This window comes from Salvia miltiorrhiza, chromosome 7 (genome assembly GCF_028751815.1).
Source record: "Salvia miltiorrhiza cultivar Shanhuang (shh) chromosome 7, IMPLAD_Smil_shh, whole genome shotgun sequence".
Taxonomy (NCBI): Eukaryota; Viridiplantae; Streptophyta; class Magnoliopsida; order Lamiales; family Lamiaceae; genus Salvia; species Salvia miltiorrhiza.
In genome coordinates, this window is record NC_080393.1 from 28,660,775 (window position 1) to 28,682,187 (window position 21,413).

At 37.0% G+C, this 21,413-nt stretch overlaps 1 protein-coding gene and 2 long non-coding RNA genes across 3 annotated transcripts; all 3 read right to left on the reverse strand.

Annotated features, from left to right (window-relative positions):
• Positions 1-119: 119 nt before the first annotated feature.
• LOC130995899 (uncharacterized) lies at positions 120-1,629 on the reverse strand. The gene is made up of 2 exons (XR_009092314.1): positions 1,001-1,629; positions 120-414 (listed from the first exon to the last, which is right to left on the reverse strand). It is a non-coding gene; the product is annotated as an uncharacterized LOC130995899 (long non-coding RNA).
• Positions 1,630-12,952: 11,323 nt separating this feature from the next.
• LOC130995898 (uncharacterized) lies at positions 12,953-16,250 on the reverse strand. Its single transcript, XR_009092313.1, has 2 exons — positions 15,841-16,250; positions 12,953-13,214 (listed from the first exon to the last, which is right to left on the reverse strand). It is a non-coding gene; the product is annotated as an uncharacterized LOC130995898 (long non-coding RNA).
• Positions 16,251-18,079: 1,829 nt separating this feature from the next.
• On the reverse strand, positions 18,080-18,451 carry LOC130994043 (uncharacterized). Its single transcript, XM_057919081.1, has one exon. It carries the CDS (start codon positions 18,449-18,451, stop codon positions 18,080-18,082), a length of 372 nt encoding a protein of 123 aa, XP_057775064.1.
• Positions 18,452-21,413: the final 2,962 nt, after the last annotated feature.

Consider the following 21,413-nt stretch of genomic DNA (forward strand, 5'->3'; position numbering starts at 1 on the left):
TATACTAATCTTTAAAGAGTTTGATAATTATAAAGATTGTATTAGGTATATATGTCACAGCCCACTATCCCAATGACGGGTTAACCGGGGTTATGACTTGGGTGAACAATAAGAAATGGAAATTTAAAAGGGATTTACTAAATAACCAACATTAATAACAACAAACTAGTGGTATATATATATATATAACCACTTGGGTAATTAACAAATGAGCCAGCCATAACGACTAAACCCCAAATGAAAGTTAAACAAAATGAAGGGGTAATAAGTTCCACAATACGATAACAAATTCAGAGTGTTTGCAGCGGAAAAACGTGTGAGTTATGCATATGGAGATGCATACTCAAGGTTTCATTACATAAACATCAAAAGAGAAATCCGCTCAACACCGATCCATTCCATCGCCTGCTCAACCTGCACATTTAGAAATACATGCAGGGCTGAGTATAAAAATACTCAGTGACATAAGCCGAAAATACAACATGCATACATATATAAATTGAACTGCCATAACAGTAACACACAGGGGTTTTCATAAATGATCTGCGCTTACTAAAACATTTCGTTCATTTTCATAAAGGTGGATGCATCCCATTTTCAGTCTATATGATCCATATCTGTCCTTTCTGTCACGCGCCGGGAAAGAGGCCTCCTTACCACGGACGCCAAGACCGGTCGCAAGCGACTCGCAGTCTCCATGAGTGTACACGTTAACCCTAGCTAGCGACCTTTGTCTAGCATAGGATCCCAATTGGATTTCCTTTAAAGTTGGCGAACCAACACAGATAGGATACATATAAAAACATAAACATTTTGGCAGTCAATCATTTCATAAACATTTCATTTTCATAACATTTTCATTTTCATAAAGGGCATTAAACATATAAGCATTTCATAAGAACTGAATAAATAGTCAAAACATATCATGCATATATATTTGTATAAGAGGCCTACGACACGCAGGGGATCTCTATATACGTAATAATAAAATAATGCCCACCTCAATTGTTCTTAAAGCTGGCGTGGAGTCGTTTCTTCTTCTGCTTCACTTTCTGTCGCCCGGACCTTCATTGATGAAGAGTCGATAAGTTCGTGAAGAAATTGTCATAAGACAAAGTCTAATTCTACGTGCCTAAGGTATCTTTTAATGTTTTAGGGTTCTAGCATCCATATTAATCTCGTTTCATTCAATCAATAAAATGTAACCAATTATCATGTAACTATCATATAGGTTCGAACCCATTTGTTCGAACATCAACATGTACATAATCCATAACCTCCCTCTACACCCGTCATTTAGTCAAGTACTCCATTAATTAAGAACAAGCTATATATTATCACCCTGAAAATTTAATCATTATAAATCATGCTTTCTCATACTTCGCACATTTTCATCACTTAAATAAATAAATCATTTATAAACATATGCTTAGCAATTTAATATCTCAATTAAATCCCAAGCTCATTTGATAAAGTAAATCATATACTTAATCATTCTATAACACAATTCCACATAAATAGTCTCAATATATTTTTTTTTAAAACATGAAGCCATTCTAATAGGACATTTTAATTCCATTATAATGGAATTACTCATAAAATAATTTAATCCTTTTTCTTTTAAAAGAAACCATATTTATAATATTCTATACATTTCATTTTTTTTTAATGTAAATAAATAAGAAATTCCATTATTCATTTATAAATAATAAAACATTTTAAAATCCATTGAGATGAAATAAAACATTTTAACCATTAAAAAAAAAAAAATCCATACTCGTAAGCTTTGAAAATAATTTTATCATATAATAAATGGGGCTTAATCCCAAAATATTTGCTTTAAAGTCCATTAATAATTTAAATAATAGAATGGACTTCATTTAGAATAAATAATCCCAACTTTAAATATTAAAATTTAAATCAAGAGATTTAAATTCACTAAATAATTTAGTGTAAATTCAAACATTTTTTTTTAAAAAATAAGGCCAAGATTCGTAGGCCTATATTTAAAACAATAGCCCAAGCATTTAAATAAAATTAGTCCACACAACTAAAATAAAAACCCATCAATTAAGAACAAAAAGGGCCCAGCAGAATTAAAATAAAATCGGCCCACATAGAAATAAAAATCAGCCCACTCTCTTTCTTTTTTTTTATAAAAATTTTCGGCCCACATACAAGCCCAAAACCTTGAGCCCAACCTAAACACTAACCCTAACATAACACACATATATCACACACACAAACACATAACACACGCACACACACAGCACATCAGCCGCTCTCTCTCATTCTCACGCCTCTCTCCTCTCCCGACTCTCTCTCTGCTCGGTCGAGTGCGGCGCCGCCTCCGGCGCGCCACCTCGCCGAGCACCTCCCTTCCCCCTCTCATCTCTCTGACCTCCTCCGTCCGCCTCCCTCTCTCTCTGTTCTCTCCCCCCTCGCCGGAATCGATGCATGCGCCTCGCCGTGAAGGAGCTCGGCCGCCGTCCGTCGCCTCCTCCGTCGTTCGTCTGGCTGGAATCGCGGTGGAGGCCGAGCCTTGCCTCGCCGGGAAGGTAGGCTCCAGATCTGAGCTCCCCCTCTTTTCCTCTTTTCCGGCCGACCAGGAACAGCTCGGTGCTTCCGCCGCCGTGTCGCCGCTGCCGATGCCGCCGCGTCGTCGTCACCGAAGAAGATAAGTCCTCCCTCCCTTCTTCTCTTTCTCTTTTTCCCCTATCTCTTTCTCTCTATTTCTTTTTTTAAAACTGAAACTCTAACTCTCTCATCTCCTCTCTTGTTTTCGCAGAACAGGGACTGGGCGGCCCTGCCGCCGTTGCTGGCGCCGAGCAGCCGCCTGCTGCTCTCTCCTTCCCCTCTCACGACTCCGACAGCACACACACAAAACAAAGTACAAGAAACTCTCCAAATTTCAGTCCAGAATTTACAAGTAGCAAAGTTAGGGTTTTAAAAATCTGTTCTTTCATCATTTCTACTTACAAACACTGATCTGTACTTGTAATAGATTAGAGAATATAGTAAAATGTGTGCGTGTGTATTATTCTATTCTTCTTTTATGCTTGATTCGATATTAACTAGAAAAAAAAAATATAAAGAGAAATTTGGAGTAACCTCGATGTAGCTGGTATTTGGTGTCTAGCTGGAATCTGTGAATTTTAATTCAAGCATAAGAACGTATAGTTTGGATCAGAATGTTAGAAACTGAAAATTAATGGAGTATTAAAGCAAGTTTTACCTCTTGAGGTTTAGTGTAAGAGCTTTGAATGAAGTCAATCTCTTCTTTGGCTATTGAAGAACTAAGGAGGAATGGGAGGAATGTTGGCTGCTGATTTTGGTTAAATAAAATTAAGTTGTATGTTGAGATGTTAAAGGTGTAGAAGATGGCTGGCAAAAGGAATGGGCTGATCTGGTAAAGAATCTCTTTATTTAGTGGAATGGTTGGCATATGATGAGTGTTTCCAACACCATCAATTTATTTAAGAGTAAGAGTAAGATGGATGTGGAAATGAAAAGTATGTGTAGGTGCTAGATGAATGTGATGAATAAAATCCTTATTCTGTATTTGTAATACTAATTTCAGGTTCCCATATAACGAAGCTTCGTTATAACTCTCTATAAATTACATATTTTATAACTCGTTTTATAAGTCGAAAATTAATTACGACTTCAAGTAAATAATAGAAATACTATTTCTATCGTATATAAATTAAATAACATGACTTTGCTAAGTCAGTTATAATCCGAAATAATAATTATTGACTACTCAATAATCCTTTAAATCTCAAACGGATTCAAATAATAATAAGAATTTAGCACATCAAAACACATATATAACAATTAAATCATATCAGATAAATCAGATCAGTTTTATTATTAATGGATGCCGAACCCTAATTATTAAGTCTTTAATCAGTGATTAAAAACTGAGATATGACATACTATATCCCTTAAAATAAATTTCGTCCCGAAATTTGTACCTCAGGAAATAATTCTGGGTATTTCTCCTTCATGCTAGACTCGAGTTCCCATGTCGCCTCTTCTTGATCATGGTGCTTCCAAAGGACTTTTACTAAGGGTATCGACTTATTCCTTAGTACTTGGACTTTCCGATCTATAATAGATTCGGGCCTCTCTTCATAGCTCATATCTGGGCTGAGGATAACGTCGTCCCTTTGGATCACGTGTTTTGGATCATAAACATATTTTCTCAACTGCGACACATGAAACACATTATGCACATTCCCAAGGCTTGGCGGCAACGCCAGCCTGTAAGCTACCGGGCCCACCCTTTCTAGGATCTCATAGGGTCCTATAAAACGGGGTCTAAGCTTACCCTTTACGCCAAATCTTGTAATCCCTTTAGAGGGAGAAATCTTCAAAAAGACTTTATCCCCACACTCAAACTGCAAGTCGGTTCGACGTTTGTCGGCATAAGACTTCTGTCTATCTTGGGCCTCTTTAATACGCTGTCGAATCTGACGGACGATCTCAATCATCTCGCCTACTGTATCTGGCCCCAAGATTCTTCTTTCGCCGACTTCATCCCAGTAAAGCGGCGATCTACATTTCTTCCCGTATAACGCCTCATAAGGTGCCATGGCGATAGTTGCTTGATAGCTGTTGTTGTAAGCAAATTCGATTAGTGGCAACACACGCTCCCAATCTTCTCCTCTATCTAGCACAACAGTCCTTAACATATCTTCTAGCGTTTGAATTGTCCTTTCGGACTGACCGTCGGTCTGCGGGTGGAAAGCTGTGCTGAAATTCAACCTTGTTCCCAATTCCTTCTGCAAGCTTATCCAGAATCTGGAGGTAAACTTAGAATCTCTGTCGGACGTGATTGTCTTCGGCACCCCATGTAAACGCACGATCTCCTTGATGTAGAGTTGGGCTAACTTATCTGATCTATACGTGATAGGGATAGGCAGAAAGTGTGCACTCTTTGTGAGTCTGTCTACAATGACCCATATTACCGTGTTACCTCGTCTTGTTTTTGGCAATCCTGTAACAAAGTCCATTGCAATATCGTCCCATTTCCATTCTGGAATCTCCAAAGGCTGTAGCTCGCCGTAAGGTCGTTAGTGTAAAGCCTTTACTTGCTGGCAAACTAGACACTTTTCGACGAATAAAGCCACGTCTCGTTTCATTCCTTCCCACCAGAAATTCTCTTTTAGATCTTGATACATCTTAGTGCTTCCCGGGTGGGCGACATAAGGAGTGTCATGGGCTTCGCTCATGATCTTGTTCTTGAGTTCCTCGTCATGAGGGATGCATATTCTCCTCTCAAAGAAAATAGCATTATCGGCTTCTTCGTGGTAGTTCTTAAGATTTCCTTCTCTTATCTTAGCTCGTAATTTCTCCAATTTATCATCCTTCCTTTGAGCTTCTACCACCAATTTCCTCAAATTCGGTATAATCGCGACCACCCCCGCTATTGTAGCAGGTGGGTTTATCACCTCTAATTTCATCCTATCAAAATCTCGTATGAGCTCTTCTTCCTTTGTAAGGATGTATCCCAGTTTCAATGGGACCTTGCGGCTCAATGCGTCGGCTACTACATTGGCCTTCCCCGGGTGATAATTTATACCACAGTCATAATCTTTTACTAATTCGAGCCACCTTCGTTGTCTCATGTTGAGATCCTTTTGCTCGAAAAAGTATTTTAGACTTTTGTGATCGGTGTAAATCTCACACCTGACACCATATAGATGATGTCTCCAGATTTTTAGTGCGTGCACTACCGCCGCTAGCTCTAGATCATGGGTCGGATAATTCAATTCGTGTGGCCTAAGTTGCCGCGATGCATATGCAATCACTTTGCCTTCCTGCATCAAAACGCATCCTAGTCCGTTCTTTGATGCATCCGTGTAGACCACATACTCCTTGTCTGGTTCCGGAATTGTTAGCACTGGCGCTGTAGTTAGCTTTTCCTTGAGCAGCTGAAAACTTTCTTCACACTCGTTAGTCCATGTGTATTTAATTCCCTTTCGGAGCAATTGCGTCATCGGCCTTGCTATCTTGGAAAATCCCTCAATGAATCTTCGATAGTAGCCAGCCAATCCCAAGAAACTTCTGATCTCGTTTGGGGTAGTTGGCGACTTCCATCCTTGTACTGCTTCCACTTTGGCGGGGTCCACCTTAATACCTTCTGAAGATACAATATGTCCCAGAAATGTAACTTCTTTGAGCCAAAACTCACATTTGTTGAATTTGGCAAAAAGGCGTTCATCCCTAAGAGTTTGCAAAACAGTTCTCAGATGTTCCCTGTGTTCTTCTTCTTTCTTGGAGTAAATGAGGATATCATCAATAAACACCAGGATGAATTTATCCAAATAAGGATGAAATACTCTGTTCATGAGGTCCATGAACACAGCTGGTGCATTTGTTAGTCCGAACGGTACAACTACGAACTCGTAGTGACCATATCTTGTTCGGAAAGCCGTTTTGGGTATATCTTCATGTCTAACCTTTAACTGATGATACCCAGACTTCAAATCGATTTTGGAGAAAACACCCGCGCCCTTGAGTTGGTCGAATAAATCATCAATTCTGGGCAATGGATACTTGTTCTTAAGCGTTAGCTTGTTCAGCTCTCGATAATCGATGCACAATCTCAAGGTTCCATCTTTCTTCTTGACAAACAGCACCGGCGCTCCCCATGGGGACACACTAGGCCTGATGAAGCCTAGGTCCAGCAACTCTTGTAACTGGATTTTCAACTCTTCCAATTCCTTCGGGCCCATTCTGTACGGTGCTTTTGATACCGGCGCCGCTCCTGGCTCTAGATCGATGGTGAATTCTACTTGTCTGTCAGGTGGTAATCCTGGCAAATTTTCTGGGAAAACATCTTGAAAATCCCGCACGATCTCTACATCTTCCATTGTCTTTTCGGTCTCAATTCCCCCGTTCAGGTATACGAGGAAGGCTTGGCAGTCTTTCTTGTTCATCATCTTCCTTGCCTGTAAAGCTGAAATAGTCGGCACTCTATTCCTCCTGCATATTCCGTGGAAACTCAAAGCATCCCTTCCTGGAAAGTTGAAACCGATTTTCCGCTCTTGGCACAATATCGTGGCATAGTTCTCCGCTAGCCAGTCCATTCCCAGGATTATATCAACGTCCTCCATCGATATAACATGCAAGTTGTTTGCTATAACCTTAAACGATCCTATGGTCAGTTCTAGGTTCGAGCAAGCATGTGTTACTACTGCTATTCCTCCTATTGGTGAAGAAATTCTCAAGTCCTGATTAGTCTTTTCAGGTTGGAGCTTTAAAGTTTTTACACATACACTTGCAATAAAAGAATGCGAGGCACCCGTGTCGAACAGAAGTATAACAGGTATGTCAAGTAATGTGCCCATACCTGCCAAATTCCCTTGGTTGTTTCCTTGCTTATTCTTGTGCAAGGCATAGGCTCTTGCCTGTGGAATTTGCGGTGGACGTGCCGCAGGTCGATACTGCTGCTGTGGTGGTGGGTAGAGTAACTGTTGGCCTTGGATAGCCCTGAGTGGTTGTACTTGGCCCGGCTGATTCGGCCCTCTCATTCCTCCTTGTGGTTTTCCTTGGCAGTCTCTGGCAAAATGGCCCTTCTGGCCACACTTAAAGCAGGTATTGCTGCCAGCCAAGCATATGCCGTGATGTGACTTGGAGCATTTGGGACACAAAGGTGCCCTGAGCTGGCCCTGATTGTTTCCAGCTGATCCTGGATTGACTGGTCGTCCTTGCCATTGCCCTTGTGGCATCATGTTTCCTTGCCATGGCCTCTTGTAATCTTGGTTGTTGTAGTAACCCCTATTATTGTTGTTGTTGCCATCCCATTTTCTCTTCCCACGATCGTTGTTTCCCGAAGCTTGAGTCTGGGTTGGGCGATCTTCAGGCATGGCTGCTTCAACATCCAGGGCTCTGCTAAGTGCCTCAGAGTGGGTGAGATTACCATGACCAGCAAGCGCCATCTTGATCTCATGCCTAAGGCCTGAACGAAACTTCTCGGCCATCTTTTCATCAGTGTCGATCAGATGAGGGGCATAGCGAGACATGTCGCAGAAAGCGCGATCGTATTCCGTCACGGACATCTTGTTTTGTTTCAGATTGAAAAACTCCGTCTCTTTCTTCTTTCTGTAGCTCTTGGGAATGTATTTATCGTAGATCTCCGTCTTGAAGTCTTCCCAAGTCAGGTTTTCCAATTGTTCGAGGGTCATTGCCCTCTTCTTGGTTTCCCACCAAAAATCTGCCGACCCAGTTAGTTGGAATGCAACACAAGAGAGTCTCTCTTGGTCAGAACAGTAAAGAAAGTCGAAAATCCTTTCCATTGCTCTAATCCAGATTTCGGCATCAGTCGGGTTGCCGGTCCCGTTGAATGTTGGCGGGCTCTGTTTAAGAAAAAGTTCCTCAACCCTTCGTGGGGGTTCGTTTGCGGTTCCCACATTGTTTCTTGGGGCTCTTCTGGGAGGCATTCTGTGCTTCAAAAATAAAAGATCCTCAGTATATTCCTTACCTCAATTCATAACATATTCCTCTTGATTTAATCATGAAAGCATCATAACAAAACATCTAAATCCTTATTGATCACAAGAGGGTGCTAGGACAACTAAACAATTGTAAGGCTCAATTCTTGAACGATATCAAAACAAAGTGGTGCAGAAAAATTTGTTGAGAAACTCAAACGAATAACCAGATGGTAGAAATGAGTAACTAATAGGTCGAACAAAATGATCTAGAGTAAAAACTCATCTGGCTTTTCAACCGAAAGTTGAAACACATGGGTTTTCAACCCAAAATACGTCTACTGATATTTGGATCATGTGGACTGGCTAGGTCCAACATCATCACCTTCCAGTCACACGGGAGACATCATCCCGAACTTAGAGAGCCGTGGACAACTATTCATAATAATAAAACTCAAGTTCGTACTGGCAAACCAAAAGCTTAATTTAAAGTTCTATGTCCTATTGAACCCAAACCCCCACGTATAACATGTACACAAATATATACATATATATAGGCAAAGCATACTGTTCTTAAAATCTATCGTGTACTAAAAGTCGATTCGGTGTTCCATCGCGTGTGAACATTTGAACGTAGAGACTATGCTCAAACCCTTGATGCAGCGTTTGCCTTGAATTCGTCTTGTATCATCATCCCGTATTTTTCCTTCAACGCGTACATGTCTTTTCATTCCTCTTTGTAGTTCAAAAGAACCATTGTTTTCTTGTGGGAGCTGAAATGCTCTAAGTTCTCTTTCATTCTTCTAAATCATCACTTCAAGAATCTAGATTGTAGAGATATCCTACCAATCCAGTAGCCTATGTTCTTTTAGAATAGTGATCATGCAACTTATAGCAATCTATGTTTTCTGGGGAAAGCATGTGTCAATTCTCTATCATTCTTCTCTTATCATAACATCATAACTGCAATGATATGCCATGAAAGGCAAAACATTCAACATTTCATCATAGCATGCTCTTTACATAAACATTTTCATGAAACAGTTTAGAATAATAACATCTTTAAAACATTGTAACTGCAGTTACCTTTTTCCTTGATTGAGCACGATGCAATGGAGTGTTGAGCGGTGTCGTATGATCCCACATATGTCAAGTGAATCAATCTAGACATGACTTTTTAGAAAATGGTTTCTAGGGCCAGAGCAAACGAACTGCTCTGATACCACTCTGTCACAGCCCACTATCCCAATGACGGGTTAACCGGGGTTATGACTTGGGTGAACAATAAGAAATGGAAATTTAAAAGGGATTTACTAAATAACCAACATTAATAACAACAAACTAGTGGTATATATATATATATAACCACTTGGGTAATTAACAAATGAGCCAGCCATAACGACTAAACCCCAAATGAAAGTTAAACAAAATGAAGGGGTAATAAGTTCCACAATACGATAACAAATTCAGAGTGTTTGCAGCGGAAAAACGTGTGAGTTATGCATATGGAGATGCATACTCAAGGTTTCATTACATAAACATCAAAAGAGAAATCCGCTCAACACCGATCCATTCCATCGCCTGCTCAACCTGCACATTTAGAAATACATGCAGGGCTGAGTATAAAAATACTCAGTGACATAAGCCGAAAATACAACATGCATACATATATAAATTGAACTGCCATAACAGTAACACACAGGGGTTTTCATAAATGACATGCGCTTACTAAAACATTTCGTTCATTTTCATAAAGGTGGATGCATCCCATTTTCAGTCTATATGATCCATATCTGTCCTTTCTGTCACGCGCCGGGAAAGAGGCCTCCTTACCACGGACGCCAAGACCGGTCGCAAGCGACTCGCAGTCTCCATGAGTGTACACGTTAACCCTAGCTAGCGACCTTTGTCTAGCATAGGATCCCAATTGGATTTCCTTTAAAGTTGGCGAACCAACACAGATAGGATACATATAAAAACATAAACATTTTGGCAGTCAATCATTTCATAAACATTTCATTTTCATAACATTTTCATTTTCATAAAGGGCATTAAACATATAAGCATTTCATAAGAACTGAATAAATAGTCAAAACATATCATGCATATATATTTGTATAAGAGGCCTACGACACGCAGGGGATCTCTATATACGTAATAATAAAATAATGCCCACCTCAATTGTTCTTAAAGCTGGCGTGGAGTCGTTTCTTCTTCTGCTTCACTTTCTGTCGCCCGGACCTTCATTGATGAAGAGTCGATAAGTTCGTGAAGAAATTGTCATAAGATAAAGTCTAATTCTACGTGCCTAAGGTATCTTTTAATGTTTTAGGGTTCTAGCATCCATATTAATCTCGTTTCATTCAATCAATAAAATGTAACCAATTATCATGTAACTATCATATAGGTTCGAACCCATTTGTTCGAACATCAACATGTACATAATCCATAACCTCCCTCTACACCCGTCATTTAGTCAAGTACTCCATTAATTAAGAACAAGCTATATATTATCACCCTGAAAATTTAATCATTATAAATCATGCTTTCTCATACTTCGCACATTTTCATCACTTAAATAAATAAATCATTTATAAACATATGCTTAGCAATTTAATATCTCAATTAAATCCCAAGCTCATTTGATAAAGTAAATCATATACTTAATCATTCTATAACACAATTCCACATAAATAGTCTCAATATATTTTTTTTTAAAACATGAAGCCATTCTAATAGGACATTTTAATTCCATTATAATGGAATTACTCATAAAATAATTTAATCCTTTTTCTTTTAAAAGAAACCATATTTATAATATTCTATACATTTCATTTTTTTTTTAATGTAAATAAATAAGAAATTCCATTATTCATTTATAAATAATAAAACATTTTAAAATCCATTGAGATGAAATAAAACATTTTAACCATTAAAAAAAAAAAAAATCCATACTCGTAAGCTTTGAAAATAATTTTATCATATAATAAATGGGGCTTAATCCCAAAATATTTGCTTTAAAGTCCATTAATAATTTAAATAATAGAATGGACTTCATTTAGAATAAATAATCCCAACTTTAAATATTAAAATTTAAATCAAGAGATTTAAATTCACTAAATAATTTAGTGTAAATTCAAACATTTTTTTTTAAAAAAATAAGGCCAAGATTCGTAGGCCTATATTTAAAACAATAGCCCAAGCATTTAAATAAAATTAGTCCACACAACTAAAATAAAAACCCATCAATTAAGAACAAAAAGGGCCCAGCAGAATTAAAATAAAATCGGCCCACATAGAAATAAAAATCAGCCCACTCTCTTTCTTTTTTTTTATAAAAATTTTCGGCCCACATACAAGCCCAAAACCTTGAGCCCAACCTAAACACTAACCCTAACATAACACACATATATCACACACACAAACACATAACACACGCACACACACAGCACATCAGCCGCTCTCTCTCATTCTCACGCCTCTCTCCTCTCCCGACTCTCTCTCTGCTCGGTCGAGTGCGGCGCCGCCTCCGGCGCGCCACCTCGCCGAGCACCTCCCTTCCCCCTCTCATCTCTCTGACCTCCTCCGTCCGCCTCCCTCTCTCTCTGTTCTCTCCCCCCTCGCCGGAATCGATGCATGCGCCTCGCCGTGAAGGAGCTCGGCCGCCGTCCGTCGCCTCCTCCGTCGTTCGTCTGGCTGGAATCGCGGTGGAGGCCGAGCCTTGCCTCGCCGGGAAGGTAGGCTCCAGATCTGAGCTCCCCCTCTTTTCCTCTTTTCCGGCCGACCAGGAACAGCTCGGTGCTTCCGCCGCCGTGTCGCCGCTGCCGATGCCGCCGCGTCGTCGTCACCGGAGAAGATAAGTCCTCCCTCCCTTCTTCTCTTTCTCTTTTTCCCCTATCTCTTTCTCTCTATTTCTTTTTTTAAAACTGAAACTCTAACTCTCTCATCTCCTCTCTTGTTTTCGCAGAACAGGGACTGGGCGGCCCTGCCGCCGTTGCCGGCGCCGAGCAGCCGCCTGCTGCTCTCTCCTTCCCCTCTCACGACTCCGACAGCACACACACAAAACAAAGTACAACAAACTCTCCAAATTTCAGTCCAGAATTTACAAGTAGCAAAGTTAGGGTTTTAAAAATCTGTTCTTTCATCATTTCTACTTACAAACACTGATCTGTACTTGTAATAGATTAGAGAATATAGTAAAATGTGTGCGTGTGTATTATTCTGTTCTTCTTTTATGCTTGATTCGATATTAACTAGAAAAAAAAATATAAAGAGAAATTTGGAGTAACCTCGATGTAGCTGGTATTTGGTGTCTAGCTGGAATCTGTGAATTTTAATTCAAGCATAAGAACGTATAGTTTGGATCAGAATATTAGAAACTGAAAATTAATGGAGTATTAAAGCAAGTTTTACCTCTTGAGGTTTTGTCACGACCGAGTCCTAATTAAGGATAATTAAGCCGGGAAATCGTGGCTAATGGAGGGAGATTAGAAGCGGGGTAGAAAGGGGAATAATCAAACAAGAAAGGATCGTATTTCATCATTGTTAACAACATGGATATCTATAATATAACAGAGTTTTTGTCGTATAGACTCAAATAACTAACAAGTTCGGATAACTCCGACTTATCCAAAATAACATAAAACTTCTGAGTACGCAGCGGAATAAGGTTCTGATTACATGTATGAAGACATGTAACCCTAGAGTTCATTAATACATAATAAGACAAAAGAATCCCGCTCGTCACTTCATCACCATCGGCAGCTGCTCAACCTGCACATTTAGAAATATATGCAGGGCTTGAGTACAAAAGTACTCAGTGGACACGTATGCCTAATTATAAAAATACATGCTTCAAAACTGTAAATTGTCATGCCATCATAAACAGTACAGCAAGGGAGTTTTTCGCTAAAAGGCCCAAGCTTACTAAATTCATTTGTGATTCTTAAAGTTCGTCTGCAGACTAAGTTCTCTTGTAATCTATCATATCTGGAACTTTGTGCCGGAGAGGTGGCCACCTCTCACGGTCACTTGACCGGCCAACCCGCTAGATGACTCACGGTCACTGGTGTACACTAGCCCTGGCAGGATAGCTATCAACTGCTCAGGACCCGAATTCGATTGCATCATTGGCAAAGCCAAAGCAGATAGATATCATACTAAAATTTAAACATTTTATGGCAAGACAATACTTGAAATAACTTTAACTCAAAGATTTTATCATGAAATAACTTGCTTGAACGTAACATTTAAACTCATTTGATATATATGAAAGTAATGCCCACCTGATAGAAATTTTCTGTGGTACAGTAGCTCCTTGACTGATTATTAATCTCGTGTTTGACCTTTATTACGAGAATATAAATAAGATACTGCTCGAATAAAATCCTCAATTAATGAGAATGCGTAATTTAACTATGCATGACTCATATTCCGATAATTATTATTCTGAGATAATAATCTGGGAAATTCTATTATAAATCCTAATTGTCGAAATAAAATAATTTAAATAAGACTCGTCACATGAGGTCGGATAGATTATCATAATCAATCCGTTCTCATCGGGTGTTCTAATCCGTCAATTAAATAAACCCCGTTCCTCGTAGTCAATAGAAAATAAATACTTCAACTTATTCGCTTTATAATCTCATAATTAATCGGGCTTAATAAATAAGAACAAGTAATGTTATAAAAAAAAAAAAAAAAAAAAAAAAAAAAAAAAAAAGCTCAACATAAGGCACATAAGAATCACAATCAAACATCATCAAAACATGCTCTGCTTTTACACTGACTCAACTTCAAAATTTAATCTGTTCTGACTCCGACATCTCCTGGACTCGAGACTCATACCGAAAGAAAGATCTTCGAGTCTAGTTTCATATAAAAAAAAATAGAGTCGAAAACTCCAAGTGGTTTGAGAGATATGACGTTTTTACCACGATCTACCATGTTCGGCAGTTTTGAACAATCGAAAACTTGTATTTTTGAAAAATAGTAAACGTTGTCAAACTGGGCTCAACTTTGGTGGATATCTAAATAACACAATAAGGTTAATACCATAAAAATTTGGAAAGCTAGATCACCCAGGAAGCTACTGAAATAAATGACTCTTTTCTCTGTTCTCTGAAATTCTCAGTAGTAATGTGCAGTTTAGGTTTTGCATTTTAAAGAAGTATCATACGAAGTTGGAATGGCTTGAACTTTTACCAGGGTACTCAAGACTCATGTAGGGACTTGCTATAAAATTTTCAAAGCTGTTAGACATCGACAAACCGTCGATCACAGTAGGTCAGTAGGCCTACGAAATTCATATTTATAAGTCCTTAAAAATAATTTATATAAATCAAGAAATAATAGTTTAATCCCAAAAATATTCATTAAAAGTCCATCCTAATTTAAATAAAGAACGGACCTCATTTAAAATAAATAGTCCCAAACTTGTTACGCACATATACTAAATCTTTCACGAAACATCCTTTAAAATAAACTTTGATACATAGAAAATAATTCAACAACTTGAGCTCTTAAGGGGTTGTTTTACAACAGACACCAAATCTACCTCGGATCTCCAAATGAGGCTCCAAAAGACATTCTGGAAACTAGACATTTCAAGGATCATTCTCCAATTTGAATCGAATGAAAAACAATTCAAACGAGCAAGATATGCCCTCTCAAAGATGGGTATTTAACAAGCAAAAATCTGTAAATTTCATATTTCCAGATTACAACCAAGTCAGTGGGCTTTCTTTAAAAATTCATATCTCCCTTTACAAAACTCCACTGGGAACCCCAAAGGTCAATCTGGAAACTAGGGAGAGATCATAACACTCTCCAGTTGGATTTACTCTAAGAACCTTCATGGTTTAGAAGATATGACTATCTAAAGTTCAGTGCACAAAAAGAGTTCAAGTTTGGCAGATTCAGAACATAAATCGGAAAAACCACTTTAAGCTTCACCAAAAATTCTAAAACTGAACAAGTAAGTTCCCAACATGTCAGTGAATATTCAGTAGAAAGATAGGCTTGAGAATCAAATATTTAAGTCGGCCTTTTCCACCTCAAAGTCGTAGGTTTGTAAAATCTACTGGATGGTACATGGAATAAGAACTAGATTTCAAGAATTTATACCGGTTGTTTCCCTTACTCAAAAATGGTGAGGCCAATGTCAAAAGAAAGATACGGGAGTCTAGAGTGACATATTCAAGTTTCAAAGGTTTTCACCGATTGAAACTTTACTTATGATCTCCCAAAGATTGTTTACCAAAAATGTATTCCAGATGGGCAGTGATGTTTACAAATTCATAAATAAATCATGCGAGCTCTAAATATTCTGAAATTTTACCAAAATATAGAAAATGTATGAAAGATGATACACAAAATAAAGAAGCTTAGTATATACCTCTTCAAGTTACAATTTGGAGTTGGAGGAAACTCTCTCTCCCTTTCTCAACTTCTTCTACACGTTTTGGTGAGGGAAGAAAAGACTTGATGGCTGGAACAATATGTGTTGTTGCATAATTGAGTTGGTGGTGAAAGTGGTGGGGAAAATGGTGGTGAAAGTCAAAAAGTAGATTTAGTGGTAAAATGGAGTGGGGAACAAAATTAATGGAAAGAAAAAGAGAAGAAAAAGAAAGGAAAAAAAATGTAGAGGAGAATTATTGATGTATTTTCTCTGTCTCGGTGATTCTGTAACTGTAAGATGGATCGTGTGCTCGTATATGCTTGATACTGTTTATTTAAATAAATCTCGTATTTCGACATGTGATTTCTCGCTTAAATCGATAAATTATAAAATGAATCTAAATTAAATCCGTAGATTTAATTCGTTTGTTGTTCTAATATTTAAATTAAATCCGCAGATTTAATTAACTCACGAGTCAGAAATAAATCACGACTTGAATAAAGATAAAATCTAATTTCATCTTGCTTAAATAAATAACGTGACTTTGCTAAGTCAGTTATAACTCTGAAATAATATCATTTACTGCTTTAACAATATAAATTCAGGATCATAAGCTGAATTCATATTAGGATAAAAACCGTTTTCATTCACTGATGAACAAAAATAAACACTCATTACTAGATTTAAAATATATAAAAGAGCGGGTCACTACAGGTTTAGTGTAAGAGCTTTGAATGAAGTCAATCTCTTCTTTGGCTATTGAAGAACTAAGGAGGAATGGGAGGAATGTTGGCTGCTGATTTTGGTTAAATAAAATTAAGTTGTATGTTGAGATGTTAAAGGTGTAGAAGATGGCTGGCAAAAGGAATGGGCTGATCTGGTAAAGAATCTCTTTATTTAGTGGAATGGTTGGCATATGATGAGTGTTTCCAACACCATCAATTTATTTAAGAGTAAGAGTAAGATGGATGTGGAAATGAAAAGTATGTGTAGGTGCTAGATGAATGTGATGAATAAAATCCTTATTCTGTATTTGTAATACTAATTTCGGGTTCCCATATAACGAAGCTTCGTTATAACTCTCTATAAATTACATATTTTATAACTCGTTTTATAAGTCGAAAATTAATTACGACTTCAAGTAAATAATAGAAATACTATTTCTATCGTATATAAATTAAATAACATGACTTTGCTAAGTCAGTTATAATCCAAAATAATAATTATTGACTACTCAATAATCCTTTAAATCTCAAACGGATTCAAATAATAATAAGAATTTAGCACATCAAAACACATATATAACAATTAAATCATATCAGATAAATCAGATCAGTTTTATTATTAATGGATGCCGAACCCTAATTATTAAGTCTTTAATCAGTGATTAAAAACTGGGATATAACAATATATCTCCTAATAGAATAAGGAAAATAGATGATAGAAGAGTTCTAATTCTAATAGGAATCAATAATAATAATAATAATAATAATAATAATAATAACAACAATAATAATAATAATAATAATAATAATAATAATAATAATAATAATCTAGATAAAATAAGTGGTGCTTATCTATATATATATATATATATATATTATAATTATCAATAAAAATAATAAGTTGTACAAGAAAATATTAATAATTAAACTTATATAATAAATCTAAATATATGGGGTGTTACAACCTTCCCCACAAAAAAATTAATTTCGTCCTTGAAATTCTTGTCATGCTTCTTGTGTCGTCATAACTTGCTCTATTATAAGTGATATTACAAGCACACTAACTTCTATTTTATAGCAACAAAACTTAACGTACCTTTTTAAGGTTTTTCCGCCTCGTCCTGCTGTCCCATATAAAATAATCGTCCATTTCCTCGCCTTTCGGGTTGCCTCTCTCTCTTGTCTGGACAAAATGTTGCTTTATGCCCCGGCTTGCGGCAAAAATAACAAACTCCTCTTCAATACAAGCATTCTCCAATGTGATACTTGTTGCACTCAGAGCATTGTGGATAGGATCGTGGCGATACCTCGTTGGGTTTATTCTCCACTTTCTCCTTCTTATTTTGCACATCTCTTTCTCCATCGTTTGGATTCTCCCATTTCCTCTTTTCACTCCCAACCATATTCTTGCGCGGTAGCTTATCCACTTCCAAACCCGCCTCAACTTCTTGCGCTCGTCTCATGGCTAAAGCATAATCCGCAATTCCTTGTGCCGCCAATATTCCTCGGATTTATGGTCGTAGTCCCCTTAAGAACCTATCCGTTTTTTGGTCATTGGTATTGACTAGGCGTGTGGCATAGCGTGAAAGCTGGTTGAACTTCATTTCGTAGTCGGTGATAGATAGCTCTCCTTGTTTGAGATCCAAGAATTCGGCCTCCTTTTGATTGCGGTAGGAGCGTGGAAAGTATTGGTTGGTCACAATCTCCTTGAACCTATTCCATGTCAACCCTTGTCGCGCTTGTTCGGTCATTGATCGCTTGAAGGACTCCCACCAATGGCTAGCATCCTCGCAGAATTGAAAGACAGCACATGAAACTTTGTGGGCATCAGTGCACTCGATATGTTCAAAGATTCTTTCCAGCTCTCTTATCCATTCCTCCATTGCTAGGGGTCCGCTCCTCCCGTCAAATCTTGGTGGATTATTACGTCGGAACTGCTCTAGTACGAAGCTTGATTATTGTGTTGTGGGTTTTGTGCACTTTGAGCTTGTTATTGAAAGAATCCTTGCATTGCGGCGATGAATTCTTACATCACGTTTTGTTGATCGGCAGGGGCTCTACGAGGCGGCATGGTTCTCACTTAATCAAGAAAACAAGCACGTTCAATTTCTAAGCGAAACCTAAATTATTTAAATCGCAAATTCTCCCTTAATCTTTCATGTTCCTTTTGTAATTTTCTAATTCGTGCGTGTAGAGTAACTTCGGCTCTAGTGGGGGTTTGACGTGTCCGGGCCATCTAAACAATTCACAATATAACTATTTCTAACAGAGCTAAACATAATAGCACTAGAACATAAAAGCATCATAAACTATGTCATGTAAAACATCATAACTGCCATATACTTGAACGATTAAAATACATACTTGTAGTCGATGCAGCACATGAGTTTCGAATGACTAGGATAATTTAATCTTTTGAAAGCAAATTTTCTTTTAAAACACGAGTCTACAGAAACGTAGACCCGCTCTGATACCACTATGTAACTCCCCAATTTTCATAAACTTTACTATTTAAAAATTTAGAGAACAAAAGATAGTAAAATAATAATTTCTTGATTTGTAAAGAAAATTTAAACTAATTTCAAAGTCAACTTGCCAAAACTGAAGTAGTATCATAAAATAAAAATAAAAAATAAAATAAAATGATAAACTAAGACTTAACAAACTCAACTAAAATGTTCAATATAAAATCTCTATCCCTAGTCATTCTCCACTTCCGTGGCCACCTCGACTCTGGAACTGCAAAACTAAATAGATAAGGGGTGAGCATATAGAAAATATACTCAGTGAGAAACCATGCAAATATTCACATACGTTTAGACATGCAAATAATACACATTGTCATACACATATACTGATAATCTGATGGGCGAACTGAAAGCCCCTGAACATGTATTTCAACATGGCTGAATTTCTGAACATGTATTTCAACATGGCTGATTTTCAAAACATGTATTTCTACATGGTTGAACATGTATTTGTACATGGCTGAGCAAGTTTAATCAAATATGAAATAAGAGCATATAAAAACATACATGAATATAACCACAAGCATATAATCCCTCACCTTAATAGAGAAGCTAATAAATCAAAACTGGAATGAGGGTCTTATTTGCACCGCACCTAATTCAATAAAATATTCAGATACAAAAACATAAAGGCCTAAACGAGCTTAATAAAATAATAGATAATAAATAAACTACTTTACTAAAGTCTAAACTTAAATTTTGTAAACCAATGCAGTGAACAGGTCAAAATTTACAACTTAAACTGACCAAATATCCAAAACTTAGTTTACTAATAGTAAAAAAAAATTGGCCACCATGCTGATGTAGTAGTAGTAATAGTAATAATAATAATAATAATAATAATAATAATAATAATAATAATAATAATAATAATAATAATAATAATAATAATAATAATAATAATATGAAACTTAATAATAATAATATGAAACTTAAGAATTAACAATGTTTCGTAATTTGAAGAAATATAAGAATACTGGAATTAACCTATTTAATCTAACTCATTTAAGGTTTTGATACTATAATCAAAGTTGTAAAAAGATAATTCCGTAGACCAAAACTTGATCTGACAAACACAAACTAGACTCCACCCAACCATATGTCATTCTTAGTTTAAATATTATATATTTGACAAATTTTAATCTCACTACAATAATTTATTTGAACGAAGACATGATCATGCTGACTCAAGCATCTGTTTTAAATTAGATAAGAAAGATTGAAAAAAGTATCATGCATTCAATAATCAAAACAATTACTTGAATCAAGCGACACAGATTAGTGGAATAGAACTTCAAAGAAAAATATTTGCTTCTGCCGAAATATTCTTGCGTGTGCGTGTGTGTGTCTTAGGGTAAATATTATGCCTCTATTTATACTAATCTTTAAAGAGTTTGATAATTATAAAGATTGTATTATGTATATATCTCCTAATAGAATAAGGAAAATAGATGATAGAAGAGTTCTAATTCTAATAGGAATCAATAATAATAATAATAATAATAATAATAACAATAATAATAATAATAATAATAATAATAATAATAATCTAGATAAAATAAGTGGTGCTTATCTATATATATATATATATATATATATATTATAATTATCAATAAAAATAATAAGTTGTACAAGAAAATATTAATAATTAAACTTATATAATAAATCTAAATATATGGGGTGTTACAACCTTCCCCACAAAAAAATTAATTTCGTCCTTGAAATTCTTGTCATGCTTCTTGTGTCGTCATAACTTGCTCTATTATAAGTGATATTACAAGCACACTAACTTCTATTTTATAGCAACAAAACTTAACGTACCTTTTTAAGGTTTTTCCGCCTCGTCCTGCTGTCCCATATAAAATAATCGTCCATTTCCTCGCCTTTCGGGTTGCCTCTCTCTCTTGTCTGGACAAAATGTTGCTTTATGCCCCGGCTTGCGGCAAAAATAACAAACTCCTCTTCAATACAAGCATTCTCCAATGTGATACTTGTTGCACTCAGAGCATTGTGGATAGGATCGTGGCGATACCTCGTTGGGTTTATTCTCCACTTTCTCCTTCTTATTTTGCACATCTCTTTCTCCATCGTTTGGATTCTCCCATTTCCTCTTTTCACTCCCAACCATATTCTTGCGCGGTAGCTTATCCACTTCCAAACCCGCCTCAACTTCTTGCGCTCGTCTCACGGCTAAAGCATAATCCGCAATTCCTTGTGCCGCCAATATTCCTCGGATTTATGGTCGTAGTCCCTTTAAGAACCTATCCGCTTTTTGGTCATTGGTATTGACTAGGCGTGTGGCATAGCGTGAAAGTTG

Coding starts and splice junctions, on each gene's coding strand:
- LOC130994043 (XM_057919081.1), bottom strand. CDS start 18,451: ATGGAGGAATGGATAAGAGAGCTGGAAAGAATCTTTGAACATATCGAG.